Below are 15,700 nucleotides of genomic sequence, written 5' to 3' on the forward strand. Positions count from 1 at the left end.
TCATGCGGCCCGCCTCCCGGGGACGACGCTTCCGGCCGCGTTCCTTCTAGCGAGCTCGGAGGGCTCACGCCTCGGTGATCGCCTCGCGGAGCCTCCTCTCCAGGTGGAGTGAGGCGCTGGGCGGCCCCAGGGGGGCGATTGTAATAACAGCCAACTTAGAGTTTTGCACATATTAACTCATTCATTCTAAATAGCAACCCTGTAAGTTAGCTGCAATTATCCCCATTTAACAAATGAGGAAACTGACGTGCATTCCTTCCGCATTTGTTGTCATTCCTGAAAAGAAATCCTTTTTGTGCACTTTACTAAATTGCACAAGATAGTCCAGGCTCCTTTTATACTTTCTCTGCTCTAGACCTAGAATCCACCATTGTTCCATGAAGCTCTGATTCCTTTCAGTGGAGAACGGTATACAGAAACCAATAGGTAAGCTCATTGGCACTGCTTCTAGGGCCCTATCAATGATTATATTTTCTTCAGGATTTTATAGGATGTCTCCGATTCAAGTACAATTCCACGTAGTTGTTTTTTTTTTTTTCATTTACACCATTGCACGTTTGTTTTTCCTTTTCCTTTCTGTTTTTCCCCACGGAAAACCTGGTTCCCAACAGCATCCATATATATTCATCCAATTTGCTCTATCTTAAAATATAAGCAAAATAGTTTCACATTTACAGTGCCGGTATCACTAGCAACAATATACCTGATGTGTGGAGTTCAAAATTTCTTTGCTTGCTTTGCTTGTTTATTGGTTCTTGAAATATATCCCATTAGGGGGAGTATAGTCAGAGTACTGTATACATACACTAATTTGAATTCTTTTCTCTTTACAGTTGTTATAAACTTGATATACAGTTAGGATCATTTGTTTCTGTTTGTTTTTCTATTTCAGGGTTTGTTTTCCTTTCATCCCTTTTCATTTCTTTTCTGAACATGCAAAACACTTAGTTCAAAATCTAAATGTTATAAAAGGATATATCCAGTTTTGCTTCCATCCCTAACTCCCTTTACTCCATATACAGTTGACCCTTGAACAACATGGGTTTGAACTGTGTGGGTTCACTTATACACAGATTTTTTTGAATAAATACAGTACAGTTCTATAAGTGTATTTTCCTTATAATTTCCTTAAGACTTATTTTCTCTAGCTTACCGTATTACAAGAATACAGTATATTATACACATAACATACAAAGTATGTGTAAATCTACTAATCATGTTCCTGGTAAGACTTCTGGCCAAGGGTAGGCTGTTAGTAGTTAAGTTTGGGGGAGTCAATAGTTATACATGGATTTTTGACTGCATGGGGGTCAGTATTCCAACCCCTGCATTGTTCAAGAGTCAACTGTATACTCATGCCCCATTTTCATTGATTTATCCTGTCTTTCCTTCCTCTTTCCCTTCATCCTTCCTCTCTTCTCTACTCTCCTTTCTCTTACAAAAATAATCACCTTTACCGCATGAATTATCAGATTAAATACATTCCTTTGCATCTTGCTTTATCGCTTACTAAAATAACCTGGAAATTATTTGTTCACTGAAATATCCCTCTTTTTATTTATTTTATTTTTATTCATTTATTTTTTGCAGTGGCATAATACTCCATCATGTGGCCATACCATAATTTTTCCAACCAGTCTGTAAGGGATGGGTATTTGGATTGTTTCCAATATTTTGTTTTAACAAATAATGCTACAATGAAAAATGAAGAAAGAGGAGGGAGGAGAGAGAAAGGGGTGTGTCTTTGCAATCACTGTACTATTTTGCACTCTCAACAGCGAAGTGTGAGAGTGCCTGTTTTCATATAGCCTCCCCAACTGTATGTTTTCAGGTTTTTGAATTTTGTCAATATGACAGGTCATTGGGTATTTCCTAAGCAACCACAACCCCAATGCTGAAAACCCTGTTAAAAATGGATTCATAGTGTACTCCAAAAACTATAGAACAGTAAGGGAAGAAATTAAAGATGACACAAACAAATGCAAAGAGATTCCATGCTCATGAATTGGAAGAACAAATATTGTTAAAATGTCCACGCGATCTACTGATTTAATGCAATCTCTATCAAAATGCCAACATTTTTCACAGAACTAGAACAAATAATATTTGTATGGGACCACAAAAGACCTTGAATAGCCAAAGCAATCTTGAAAAAGAACAAAGCTGGAGGTATCACAATTCCAGATTTCAAGGTATACTACAAACTTCTAGTAATCAAAACAGTATGGTACTGGCACAAAAATAGACACATAGATCAATTGACAGAATACACAACCCAGAAATAAACCCACATGTATGTGGTCAATTAACCTTTGATAAAGGAGACAAGAATATCCAATGGGGAAAAGACAGTCTCTTCAATGAATTGTGCTGGGAAAATTGAACAGCTACATGCAAAAGAATGAAACTGGACCACTTTCTTACACCATACACAAAAATAAACTAATGGATTAAAGACCTAAATGTGAGACCCAATACCATAAAACTCTTAGGAGAAAACATAGACAGTAATTTCTTGACATTGGACCGAGCAACATTTTTCTAGATATACCTCCTCAAGCAAGGGAAACAAAAGCAAAATTAAACTATCAAGACTACACCAGAATAATCAGCTTTTGCACAGCAAAGGAAAACATCAACAAAATAGCAAGGCAAAATACAGAATGGGAGAAGATATTTGCAAGTGACATATCCAATATGGGGTTAATATCCAAAATATATAAAGAATTTATGCAACTCAGCACCAAAGAGTCCCCAAATAATCCAATTAAAAAATGGGCAGAAGACATGAATAGACATTTTTCCACAGAAGACATACAGATGGCCAACAGACACATAAAAAGATGCTTAACATCATTAATCATCAGGAAAATGCCTATCAAAACCACACCATCACTTCACATCTGTCAGAATGGCCAAGACTAAAAAGACAAGAAATAACAAGTGTTGGTGAGGATGTGGAGGAAGAGGAACTCTCCATGCATTGTTGGTGGGAATGTAATTTGGTGCCACCACTGTGGAAAATAGTATGGAAGTTCCTCAAAAAATTAATAGAATTACCTTATGATCCAGTACTTCCACATTTGGGTATCTGTCCAAAGAAAACAAAAACAGTAATTCAAAAAGATACATGCATCGTTACGTTTATTGTGACATTATTTACAATAGCCAAGATGTGGAAGCAGCCCAAGTGTTTATTCATAGATATAAAAAAAAAAAATGGATTCACGTGCCACATGTTAGCAAAGATTATGGAGCAATGAGAACTTTCATACGCTATTGATGAGAGTGTAAATTGTAATATTATTTTGGGGAAACTCTTTGGCATATCTCCTAAGCTGAACACATGCATATTCTATGACCCAGGAGTTTTACTTTTAGAGATAGCTACCAGAAATGAATATATATTTGCATCTAAAGACATGTCTGAGCAGCATTTTCATAGCTCTAAAGTGGAAACAACCCAAATGTCCATTAACAGTAGGATAGATACAGAAATTAAAGTTTATTCATACAATAGAATACTATGCAACAATAAAAATGAACTACAGCTATAAGCCACGGTGATAAACTTCACAAACATAATAGTCAAAGAAGGCAGACACAAAAAGATACATACTTCATGACTCCATTTGCATAAACTTCAAACTGAGAAAACTAATATCTGGTGTTAGAAGTCACAACAGGAAGGAGGATGGAGCACAGGTGGGTCTTCCTGGGAATGGGTAATGTATTTCTTGACCTTGGTGGTGGTTATGTGGGTGGTTTCACTTATGAATTTCATTTACCTGTACACTATAACTTGTGTATTTTCAAGTGTAGATATATTTCAATAAAAAATTTTTCATGAATGTTTTTTTAAATTCAAACCATTTTACAGTTGAAGAAACCAAGGTTCAGAGAAATGAAGTATGTTGCGGAGGTCAGCGAAGCTGGGACTTAAATCCAGGTTTCCTGATCAGGTAGCTTCCTTAGCCCTGAAGGATCCTTTAGCTAGAAATCCTTGCATATGGGTCTTAAAGGGGCCATTCCTTTTTTTGCAAGTTTAGCACAGTGTTCATTAGACAAAAATATGGTTATTAGTAATACTTAGATATATATGTATGATAATCTTCTTACTCGGCTATCCCACAAATGCTTCTCAAATAGATAGAAGTGGAGATATATATATTTTATTTTTTTAAAGATTATATTTATTTATTTGTCAGAGAGAGAGCACACAAGCAGGGGGGAGCAGCAGGCAGAGGGGAAAGCAGGCTCCCCACTGAGCGAGGAGCCTGATGTGGGACTCAATCCCAGGAACCTGGGATCATGACCTGAGCTAAAGGCAGATGCTTCACCAACTCAGTCACCCAGGCATCCCGGAGATATATATATTTTAAAGTCGAAAGAGACCTAAAATTATTATACAAGCCCTAAGGTCATTATACAGAAATATGGAGTGTTTTATTTAAATAAGGTGATTGATAAAATAGAACAGATCAGAAAAATTTGAAACACATCTAAAATTATGTTCTCTCTCTCCCTTTCTATATATGTGTTTATGTGTGTGTGTATATAATCTCTCCAAATAGACAAATAAGTGAAAATAATTCTCAAATTAGGGAGGTAGGAATCTAGAGGAATTTTTTTCTTTAAAAAATATCCTCTAGGGGCACTTGATTGGCTCAGTGTGTTAAGTGTCTGCCTTAGCCTCAGGTCATGATCTCAGAGACCTGGAATCCAGCCGCACATAGGGCTTCCAACTCAGCGGCAAGTCTGCTTCCTCCTCTCACTCCGTCTCTCTGCCTGCTTTTGCTTTCTCTCTCAAATAAATAAAATCTTTAAAAATATCCGTTATTACCAAATTAAAATGGATTTAAACTGTATTTTTTTCACAAGTCTTTTTAATATCATTAAAAGAAGCCTGGTAAGTTTAAGGGATCTCCAACTCAGGAGTTTTACATATTCTCACTCCCCACTTCCCGCTTTTTCTTCTTGCTCTATTCTCCTAATCTCTTGATATCCATACACCACTGTTATCTCCTAGTTCTAATTTTGTTTCTTGCACCCTTTACCATTCATTCATTCATATGTAGATCAGTCTTTTAGCACACATTTAACAATTCAGAACTCAAAATACTTAGGACTGTTGGCACAGATTGTTTGCCTACCAAATAAGTATTCTTTTTTATTAGATGACAGGACTCCAATTTTTATGTGTACACTGGCACCTGGAATTACATTTCCTAGCTACTTTTTTAAAAATTTTATTTATTTATTTGAGAGAGTGAGAAAGAAAAGGAGCAGGGGGAAGGAGAGGGAGAAGCATATTCCCCACTGAGCAGCGAGCCCCATGTGGGGGCTTGATCCCAGGACTCAGGGATCATGACCTGAGCTGAAGGCAGATGCTTCACTGACTGCGCCACCCACACGCCCCTTTTTCCTAGCTACTCTTGCAGCTAAGTGTGGTCATGTGACTCAATTCTGGCTAATTAAATGTAAGAGGAAATGTGTGAATTCTGAGAAGGCTCCATGAAAGACCCCGAGTTAGCTGAGAGAAACCCTCTTATGCCCTTCCTGCTGACTGGAATGCAGAATTGATGGCTGGTGCTTCAGCAGCCACGGGAAGAGAAGAAGCTGCATGCAGATGATGACAACGTGAGAGGAACCTGGATCCCCGATGACCCCACAAAATAAACCACCAACCATAAATGATCTGCCTTTAGGCTTCTTTTACATGAGAGAAATACACCGTGTGAATTTTTCAGATTTTTTTAAGGTTTATTTATTTATTTATTTGAGAGAGAGAGAGAGCAAGAGAGGGAACACAAGCAGGGGGAGTGGGACAGGGAGAAGCAGGCTTCCCGCAGAGCAGGGAGCCCGATGCAGGGCTCAATCCCAGGACCCTGGGATCATGACCCGAGCTGAAGGCAGATGCTCAACAACTGAGCCACCCAGGCGCCCCTCAGATTTTTGTTACTAGCAGCTAATCATAAATTCTGACATATGGGGTCTGCTCCTTGACTTAGTTTTAGATACATACGTACGATAATCTTACTCAGCTATTCTACCTCTTATGTGAGATGCTTCCCAAATATAGAGGTGGAGATATGTTTTAAAGTCTAAAGTGACCTAAAATTATTATACAAGCCAAAAGGTGATTATATAGAAATATGGAGTGTTTTTTCAAATAAGGGTGACAGATCAAAAAAATTTGAAACATATTATCTAAAATTATGTTCTCTAACCTAGAAAACTAGGGTTTTCTTTTCCTTTTTGTGTTAAATGTGATCGTATCATCTCTGACTGAACTATCTCTGCTTCCTCCCCCCAAACACAGATATTTAGGAAACACAATTTGGAGAGAGGGAAGAGAATTAGTCAGCAATGATGCCGAGGGTGGCAGAATGTGTATGGTCAGGAAAAAAAGGGAAGAGAGAACAGGTGAAAAGTGGTGTTGTATTCAGTGATTCGTCACCCACTCGGTAAATTATGTTGAAAATGTCAGTCAACCCAGGCTCAAGTGTCCATAGCTTGAGTTACCGTCCAAGGCTGTTACACTTGGAAGCTTGAGCTCTCCCTTGAAACCTAAGTTAGGGTCTGTCCACTTATAAGTACGCTGGCTAATCAGTATCAAAAGGATAGCTCTACCACTAACAGTAATATCAGACTTAATAGAAATGACAGACAATACCCTCAGGGTCACTCGGTCCCTGAAATAAGTCACCTCCCATGTGGGAGCCATGCTAAAGGGGAGTATTCTCTAGTTTATCCAGTTTAACCTCCCAGTGGTATACTCTTTTTGATCCCTGCTACCCATCTTCTAATCCAGGGAAGTATCTATATTTTCTTTTGACTTGAATCATCCTCTGCTCTGTTTTGGGAAGACCTCACAACTCCTCTCCAGAACCAACCTATTTTATTTTTCTCTGCATTAACATAATGGTGCCTGAACAAGGAGCACGTCTTGGGACCATCCCAAGTGGATGTGCAGTGCACGGGGGCACCATTGGACAGGAGGTCCCTCCATCTGCCATTGCAGTATGGCTTCTATCTGGGTCAGCACTGCAGCCTCTGTCCTCTGGAAGGGTAACCAGTGCCTCCGTGAACACTCACTGTTCTCCAGTGCTCCAGAAAGGGGCTATCCTTCTCTTCCTGAAGGAGCAAGATCTTACTTTTAGAAGGTAATCCTGATGGTCACCAAGTGAACTGAAAGCACACAGACAAACCTTCTGCGCTCTTAAGTGTAGGTACTCAACAGGGTCATTAGTCTTTAAGCCATGCCATTTTTAGTGGAACATGAGGACACTGTTATACAACCTCTTGGAGGCTCAGCACTCAGAAAACTTCTTTATTCTAAATGGGGTTACAGTCAGACATATGTAAAACTTTTCCAACAAAGGAAAAGAGGGCACTCAGGGCATGAGGAGGGAAGACAAAGTCATGGAAGCTTGAGTGTACTTGGGGTGGCCGGGCAAAATGAGACCAATACAGCAGAGCTGCTGGGCAGTGAAGGAAAATAACACTGGAAATCCTGGGACAAATTATGGAGGACACTCCTGAATGTTTACTTTCATTGTGAAAGGATGAAACTGGCCATTCTGAAGCTTTGCACTTTTAATTAACTAGCCTTCAGGCCTTGAAACAGATAATGGGGTTGGCTCATTTGAAAGAGGGAGAATCTAGTCTGTGGGTACTTTGATGTCAGAGGAGATTGGGAAAGTGACATACTGAGAGTGCTCACACAGCGCATCTAAATGCTGCCAGGAACAAATGCTGCTCAACATCTTTACCACAATAATTTAAGCAACGTGGTTTTGATTAGTTGTGGTTTTTTCTTTTTTTTTTTTCTAATGTTGAAAGAGACCTGACCTCTGTTTGAAGGATTTTCCATACTTATTACACACATAGAGTTTTTGTTGTGGCTTCTCTGGTGTTCCGTGAGATGTGAGCTCAGACAGAAGGCCTTCCCACACTTGTCACATTCATAGGGTTTCTCCCCAGTGTGAATTCTGTGGTATCTGTTAAGGTCAAAACTTCCACTGAAGGCTTTTCCACATTCATCACATTCATAGGGTTCTTCTCCTGTATGAATTCACTGATGTTTAGTGAGGTTTGAACTTTCCCTGAAGGCCTTCCCCACAGTCAGTGCACTGGTAACATTTTATTAAGCTGTGGTATCTCCGATGCTGAGCAAGTCCTGTGCCGTTACTGAAGGCTTTACCACAATCCCTCATACGGTTCCTCCCCAGTGTGATTTCTCTGATGTTTTATAAGAACTGAGCCTTGACTAAAACTGACCACACTGATTACACTGATAGTTTTTCATCCATGTAAATTATGAGGTGCTTAAAAAGAGTTGTGTTTTGACTAAAGGCTCTCCCTCACTCTTGACACTGAAAGAGCTTTTCCCTTGTGTGGATTTTCTGACATCCAAGAAGACTGATGCTATGCATGAAGCTTTTCCCACACCGATCACATCTGTGTTGTTGTCCTTCTTCTGAATTTCCTTGATGCCCGCCAACCTGTGCTTGCATTCATGAAGGTCTCCAAAATGGGTCCCCTGGAAAATGGTCCTGCCTCTGCAGATTCTATGGAGTATCATCTTCTGTGATTCCATTCCTTTGGATACTTCCTGCTTTCCAGCCAATTTCCCAGTCTCAAGCTTGGTCTCACTATCTAAAATAGGAAATGGATCATTCAAACATCACTTTCTTTTATTTAAGCTTTTTATTATGGAAAATTTTAGACATATATAGAAGTAAACAAAATGGAAATGTCATCTGTTTGAACGGATAGAGTATTACACCCCAAGGGATCATTTTTCTCTTTTTTAGTCATGTTGCCCCAAAAATCGATCAGTATCTCTTCAGCTCAATTAAGGAAGGAAAGCGCTAGAGAGGAAAGGTGAAACAGACATATTCTGGAATAAATAACCTATGTCCTAGTCACTAAGGTAGGATCAGGAACAATCTTTACGACAAAAAGGGCACAAATTATTAAAGAGTTTGTTAAAAGTCTAAGTGTATAAAGAGTACTTCAAACTGCATTCAAATACAATTATAGAGGAAAGGCAAAAGTGTATTTATTCTATTGGTTGGAAAAAAATTGTTTGTCTTAATTTTCCCCCAAATAGGACATTGCTTGCAGATTCAGTGTAAACCAATAATTACCCTATATTAACTAAGATCAGTATTCCTTTATGAACACAATTTTAAAATACAGTTTTAGTGAAATTTGGCCTGAGGGAGATAAATGTCCCACTGAACTCATTAAATTGAAGATTCCACCTGAACTCAAAGGAAATACTGGAAAAGGACTGATTTCTTGGCTGTTCTGGTCACTTTATTGCTCTTTTCTGGACAGACTGTGAAGGGGATCAGGATGTAAAGAGGGGGGTAGCTTTGTAAATGGGAAGCACATCTGACATGTAGAGAATGTGGAAAGGAAAAGGTACCAAATGTACACTGGAGCGACATGTAGGGGAAGGGACCAGCGTGAAAACAGGAGGGAATTTAATGTGGAAGAAGACAGGAAAAATGCAGTCAACGTGAAAGGTTTTAAAGGTGGCTTCATCCCAGATGGGTCGATAAAACTTAGAGGGTAGGGCAAGACAGTGAGGAGGCCACCATAAAGGAGAACCAACAGGATGATGCAATCATTCAGTGTTTTAATAAAAAGCAAAGATGGGTATGTGAAAAGCAAATAAAATAAAACCTTTTTAAAAGGTCAAGAATAAAGGTTGTACTTTGTAAAAAGAGAGGTAGATAAGCCAGTGAGGATTCTGGGTGAGGGTTAGAGTAGACACACTCATGATTAAGCTGTAAAGGATGGCTTTTTTTTTTTATGACTTTATTTATTTATTTGACAGAGAGAGACACAGCAAAAAAGGGAACACAAGCAGGGGAAGTGAGAGAGGGAGAAGCAGGCTTCCTGCGGAGCAGGGAGCCTGATGTGGGGCTCGATCCCAGGACCCTGGGATCATGACCTGAGCGGAAGGCTGACACTTAACAACTGATCCACCCAGGTGCCCCTAAAGGATGGCTTTGATTGGCCAAGCAGGAGCCCGCTACCCTAACCCACCTTCCCAGATCGGTTCCTCCACTTCCTCTTCATCTCTCTCTTGTAGGGAAGGGGCTCCAGAGAGGCATCCTTGAGCAGAGTCTCCATGTGCTGGAGCTGATAACTTGGTGACTGGGGTGCGGCTCCCAGGGACATCACCTCCTCCCAGAGCACTTCCTGTCCATCTGCTTGGAATGTGCCCTGGAGACAAGGAGGAAGCATTGAGCTTGGGAAGAAGCTGCTGTTGAGAACTGGAACTAAAACCTTAGGAAACATTTCCCATGGAGAAACAGGACAGGGAAAAAGGACTCAGCAGGCTTAGGAGAGATGAGACAGAAAAAGGAACCAACAGAAACAATGAAGCATCGACAGGGACAAAAGCTCACGGCTGCCCTCACTGCTTTCTTATGAACCTAACCAGTAGATGCTGCTTGTTGCCACCACAGAACACCTCTTCCCACCTGAAATTCCGGATCATCAGACTCTCTTCCAGGCTCTCTTCCAACATAGCCTCATCTCCATTCAGTGGATGCTGCTCCCGCACCTGGGCCTGCAGCTCCTCGGGCAGGATGGTCAGGAACTGCTCCAGCACCAGCAGCTCCACGATCTGCTCCTTGCTGTGCGTCTCGGGCCGCAGCCACTGACGGCACAGCTCCCGGAGCCGGCTCAGCGCCTCTGGGGCCCAGATGTCTCCTGGTAGCAGAACTGCCTGAAGTGCTGGCGGGAGACCTCCTGACGGGACTGGCTGTTCTTCTGCAAGTCAATTTTTTGTACAAAAAAGTTATCTTCCTCCACCTTTACTATCACAGGTTGTTGTTCTCCATCCTGGATGATGAGACCTGCAGCCATTTTCTCTCAGGGGAGGGGTGCCTGCAGATGGCTTTATACTCCAAGGAGAGTCCCCTTCACAAAATAGAGACCAGTATTAAGATGGAAAACTGCACCAGTTAAAAAAGAAAATCTATTATGTACTATTAAAAGTTGCCCAGGCCTTCGGCTCAGGTCATGATCCTGGAGTCCCGGGATCGAGTCCCACATCAGGCTCCCTGCTTGGCAGGGAGTCTGCTTCTCCCTCTGAGTGCTCCCTCTTCCCTCTCGTGCTCTCTATCTCTCATTCTCTCTCTCTCTCAATAAATAAAAATAAATAAATAAATAAATAAATAAAGGTTGCCCAGGACACTTTAAGAAAAACACAACAGAAGAGGTTTTTGAAATTTTGCTAACAGTGATGTAGGTGACTTGAGGATTTGACATTCTTGGTAATGAAAATTTATAGGGCTATTTTAGAAATTAGGAATAACCTTTTTCCTACGAATCCTTGCTGTGTTCACTCTACTCCAGTGAAATCCTCTTCAATTTTAGACTTGTCAATGCATTCCACCTGCGTGGAATGCTCTTATCCAGATATTAGCATGGGACATTCCCTCATTTCATTACAGCATGCTCAAAAATCATTCCCTCAAGAAGACATCTCCCGGCCGCCCTATATAAAGTAGCTCTCCAGCCACCATCACCCTCTGACCCTCACTGCGTGGTTCGCTGTACCATTCGCCACCACCTGCCGTCACACGCTGCCCTGCTACTGCTGCGCCCACGATCACACCAGCAGGGCTGCATCTGTTCTGTGCGCTGCACTACAGGTGGTGCCCAAGTCCGGCCTGATGCGTAGTAAGTCATCCACAGCTACGCTGAAAAAAAGACCAACGAAAGGCATTAACCGTAACACTTTCTCAAAACTCGTTCGGGAATTGTTCGCTTTATACTGTGTGATAAACAAGTACGATTAGACAAGTACACAGGGAAAACGTTACCTACAACAGGTCCACAACCCCTTTTCCACGCTCTGAAAACCAGAAGTACTTCCTTAAAGTCACTTGAAGGCAATACTCAAAGTAACAGCTTTATTTACTAACAGAACGTGTCCTGAAATGACAGGAAGCTCACAGTCTGCGTGAACAGTCACGGCTCGTGACAGAACTACGAAGGCGTCTGTGCGCTGCCCTAGGCTCCTGGGGAGCTAGGCCTTCAAAACACCATAGAAGCGCCACGCTTTAAGAAAACATCCCTCAAACTCGGGGTCCGAAAACGCTTCCGACCGCAGGGACTGGAGAAAAGTTCCGTTTCCTGGACGTCAGGGACCCACCAGATCGCAGGAGAACCGCCCGTCTCACACTCCGAAGTCCTCCGCTTCGCGACGGCGCTGGAGACCGGAGCCGCCGGGGCCGGGGGAGGCGTTCACCAGAGACCCGCCTCGGCCGCCCCGACGGCCCGCGGGGCCTCACTCCCGCGGCGCCGGGCCCAGGAGCGGCCCCCCTCAGCCCCGGGGCCGCCGCCACAGCCCAGGCCCACGCTCCCGGAAGCCCGGAAACCCCGCTCCCGGAAGTGCGCCGTGCCCCTCTGGCGGTCCCCGTCTCTATGGTTCGAGGCCGCCCGTGGGGCCGCTGCAAGGGCCTCGGGTGCGCACGGGTCGCCCGGGAATTCGGTAGCGAGCCAGCCCTCTCCCTCGTCAACGCCCGGGTTTGTCTTCCTCTCTGCACCCACCGCCACCCCGACGTCAGCCCTCCCCTTCCCCCGCGTGCGTGGTTGTCCCCGCGGGCGTGCTTCCGCATTCCCTCCCTGCGCACGTCATCACGCGGCCGTGCGCGTTTCTGTGCGAGTGTCGGAGGTGTGTGCTCCGGAGCGCGCCTCGGCCCTGCTGCTGGTGCTGTGCGGCGGGTTGTCGGGGAGCAGGAGCGCCCCGTCCGCTTCGAGGTCCTGTAGGCGGACAAAGAACCAAACCGACATTGTTGGGGTGGCCGGGGACGCGGGTGGCGGAGATTTGCACCAGGAGCGGGGCGACTAGCAGGACAGAGTTCGTTCACTCCGTGGGAGGAGGGGGGCCACACAGCTGGCGAAATGTGAGGCTGGGCCTTTGAGGGGTGTGAGGGGGCTGCAGCTGCGCCCGTGGGGGTGGGGGAGGGCCCGAGTCTCGGCCCAGGTAGGGCGGCAGGTGGCAGGTTTCTCTAGGGCCTCCGTCCGGGGCTCCTCCGGGAGGCGGGTTGTGGTCAGGCTAGAGGAGAATGTGTTTTGTAGTTGAGGTCTGTTTTCCCAGAATGTAGGGCACCGTGACCTAGAAAAACAGAGGTGGGGCCAAGCGCAGACACCTGTGAGTTTTGTCTAAGGTGGCTGGGGAAGGGGGGGGCTTTGAATAGATTTTTTTCAGAGATTAACCAGAGAAAATCAAATTTGATACCATACAAGCAGGAAAGCCAGACAGACATGAAACTCCAGGGACAGTCAAGCAAAATGAGGTATAAATGTCATCCTCAATTAGGGAGAACCTAGTAGGTTCTGGGACTTCAAAAGGAAGGAATGCAATCCTCAGGAAGATGAAAGAGAGTAAATGTTTGATAAACAAATGTTTTCATGGCCACTCAGAAACAATGGGACATAGAGGACTTCGATCAAACAGGCCTTGCTAGGTTCCTCCCTGTCCAGCGTCCCTAGTTCATACCATAACGTAGGTATCCATGGTGACAGCTCTCTTCCTGGAGCGGGACCTCTATCTAAATTCTTTTTAGCCAGTTGGGAGGGAGGTAAAGAACTTTTCCAGAATCTGCTGGGTTTCAGTTGCTTTTTAAAAAATTTTTTATTTACATTAAATTACATTAAATATTTAAATTCAGTTCGTTAACATATACTGTATTAATTTCAGGAGTGGAATTTAGTGATTCATCAGTTGCATATAACACCGTGTGCTCATTACATCCATTGACCTCCTTAATGCCCATCACCCAGTTACCCCATTGCCCTACCCACCTCCCCTCCAGCAACCTTAACTCAAAATAATCTTCGTGCCTAGGAGGCCCAACTTGGGGCAGCCCCTACAGGATCCAGTTACTTAATGGCTCTGTGCCTCATTTTCCTTTTCTGTAAAATAATAATAGTATAAACATCAGACAGTTATGAGTATTGAATGATTAACATGTAAAGAGCCCCTGCGGCCAGGTAGATCCTTCCAAGTCATCTAGGATAATTCTTAAGCATTATTTTTAATGGTCTTAAGGCACTTATTTTAATAGTTAATTTACTATCAGTAGGCATACTAAAATATATTTCTATTTTTTTATGAACAAGTCTGCAATATTTTTTTTTGCAATATTTATTCTTATGCATGATCTCTTCCGCACGCATGGATGATTTTATTTCTAGGGGATAGGTTCTCACAAGATTGCTGGATGGACAAATATGTGTGTTTTCGTCCGAGGCAGAGGCTGTTTTTGTGGGACTGAGCCCTTAAATTGTGGAGTCTGTGCTAACGCTAGGTAGTTAGTGTCAGAATTGAATTGAATTGTAGGCCACCCAGGTGGGGTCCGAGAATTGGCTGGTGTGGAAAAAACCCCAACATACCTGGTGTCAGAAGTGGTGTAGGTAAACGCAGCACATGAAGGCTTTCTTGACTTTCGGGTATGATTTTTGTGAAACATATATTTAAAGGAGGATGTATTTTAGATTATTGTTGGGCTTTTCCATTCAGAATAAAGCATCATTTTCTCATATTCTTTTGGACAAAATGGCCCCCCTGAGAAGTCTCCTCAAAGCTCCTTTAACATCGTTGTTCCTCGGGGTGTAGATGAATGGGTTGGCCATTAGAGTAATAACACAGTAAAACAGCATCAGAGCTTTGGTAAGGTCTTGAGGGCTACCCACGTGGGCTGCATATAGATGTAGATGCCTGGGCCATAAAATAAAGACCCCACCAGTGATGTGGATGTGAAGAACAAGTGTTGAAGGCCTTAAGTCTTATCAGTGGAGGGGATTCGAAATACGGCTTGGGCAATACAACTGTAAGAGACAAGAATCATGGAGAGGGGACCCATTATCAGAAAGGTGGCCACCGCAGCTAAAGTGACCTCGTTGATCATGGTGTCCACATAAGCCATCTTAATAAGCCCTGGCAGCTCAGCTCACAAAAGAAATGGTCTAGCTCCTGGTTCCCATGCAGGGGCAGCTGGACCGTGAGTGTGGACTGCAGCAGGGAATTTGCCAGACCGATGAGCCACACGGTGCTGGAGAGCTGCAGGCAGTGCTTGGGGTCCATAATTACAGATTACCTCAGAGGCTTACACAAGCCCTGTAGCGGTCTAAGGCCATGATGCCAAGCAGGATGCATTCAGTACAGCCTGGCCAGTGGAATATATAAGCCTGGGCCATACACTATGTAAGTGATGTTCTTGTTGGGGCCCCCCAAGTGGAATAGCATTTGGGGTACAGTCGTGGTGGTGAAACAGAGGTCCAAAAAGGAGAGGTTTGTGAGGAAGAAATACATAGGACTTTGGAGTTGAGAATCTAGTTGGGAAACCAGAATAATAGCAATATTTCCCAACAGTGTGAACGTGTAGGAGATCAGGAGGGCAAAGAAGAGAGGAAGATCCAACCAAGGGTATTTGGTAAAGCCCATAAGAATGAAATCCTCTGGAAAACTTTCATTCATGTGCTTTGTTGAATTTTGACGGGAGACACTTGCTAAAATCAAAGAAGATAAGAGTGATTTAAAAAACCCCAAGTTAGCAAAAGTTTTGACGACATGAGGAAGAAAATGTATACTTTCTTGGAAGAGAGATGGGTTACACCCTCAACAAAAATCACAAGGTTAGGGGCGCCTGGGTGGCTCAGT

General features: G+C 43.2%; 1 protein-coding gene across 1 annotated transcript; it reads right to left on the reverse strand.

The window, feature by feature from the left end:
* Nucleotides 1-7,819: 7,819 nt before the first annotated feature.
* On the reverse strand, nucleotides 7,820-10,893 carry LOC141371854 (zinc finger and SCAN domain-containing protein 31-like). Its single transcript, XM_073889559.1, has 4 exons — nucleotides 10,782-10,893; nucleotides 10,506-10,737; nucleotides 10,066-10,245; nucleotides 7,820-8,661 (listed from the first exon to the last, which is right to left on the reverse strand). Exons 1-3 carry the CDS (start codon nucleotides 10,891-10,893, stop codon nucleotides 10,200-10,202), a joined length of 390 nt encoding a protein of 129 aa, XP_073745660.1. The 3' UTR covers nucleotides 7,820-8,661; nucleotides 10,066-10,199.
* Between the last annotated feature and the right edge of the window lie 4,807 nt (nucleotides 10,894-15,700).

Source organism: Callorhinus ursinus, unplaced genomic scaffold (genome assembly GCF_003265705.2).
Source record: "Callorhinus ursinus isolate GAN/ISIS: 27379988/994484 unplaced genomic scaffold, GSC_fseal_2.0 scaffold109, whole genome shotgun sequence".
Lineage (NCBI taxonomy): Eukaryota > Metazoa > Chordata > Mammalia > Carnivora > Otariidae > Callorhinus > Callorhinus ursinus.

Excerpts from the sequence above, each read along its gene's own strand:
- LOC141371854 (XM_073889559.1), bottom strand. The coding sequence starts at position 10,893 with ATGGCTGCAGGTCTCATCATCCAGGATGGAGAACAACAACCTGTGATA. Across the intron at positions 10,738-10,781 it reads GCAGAAGAACAGCCAGTCCC|GAGACATCTGGGCCCCAGAG; the intron begins GTCAGGAGGTCT and ends TTCTGCTACCAG. Across the intron at positions 10,246-10,505 it reads CTGATGATCCGGAATTTCAG|GGCACATTCCAAGCAGATGG; the intron begins GTGGGAAGAGGT and ends CCTTGTCTCCAG.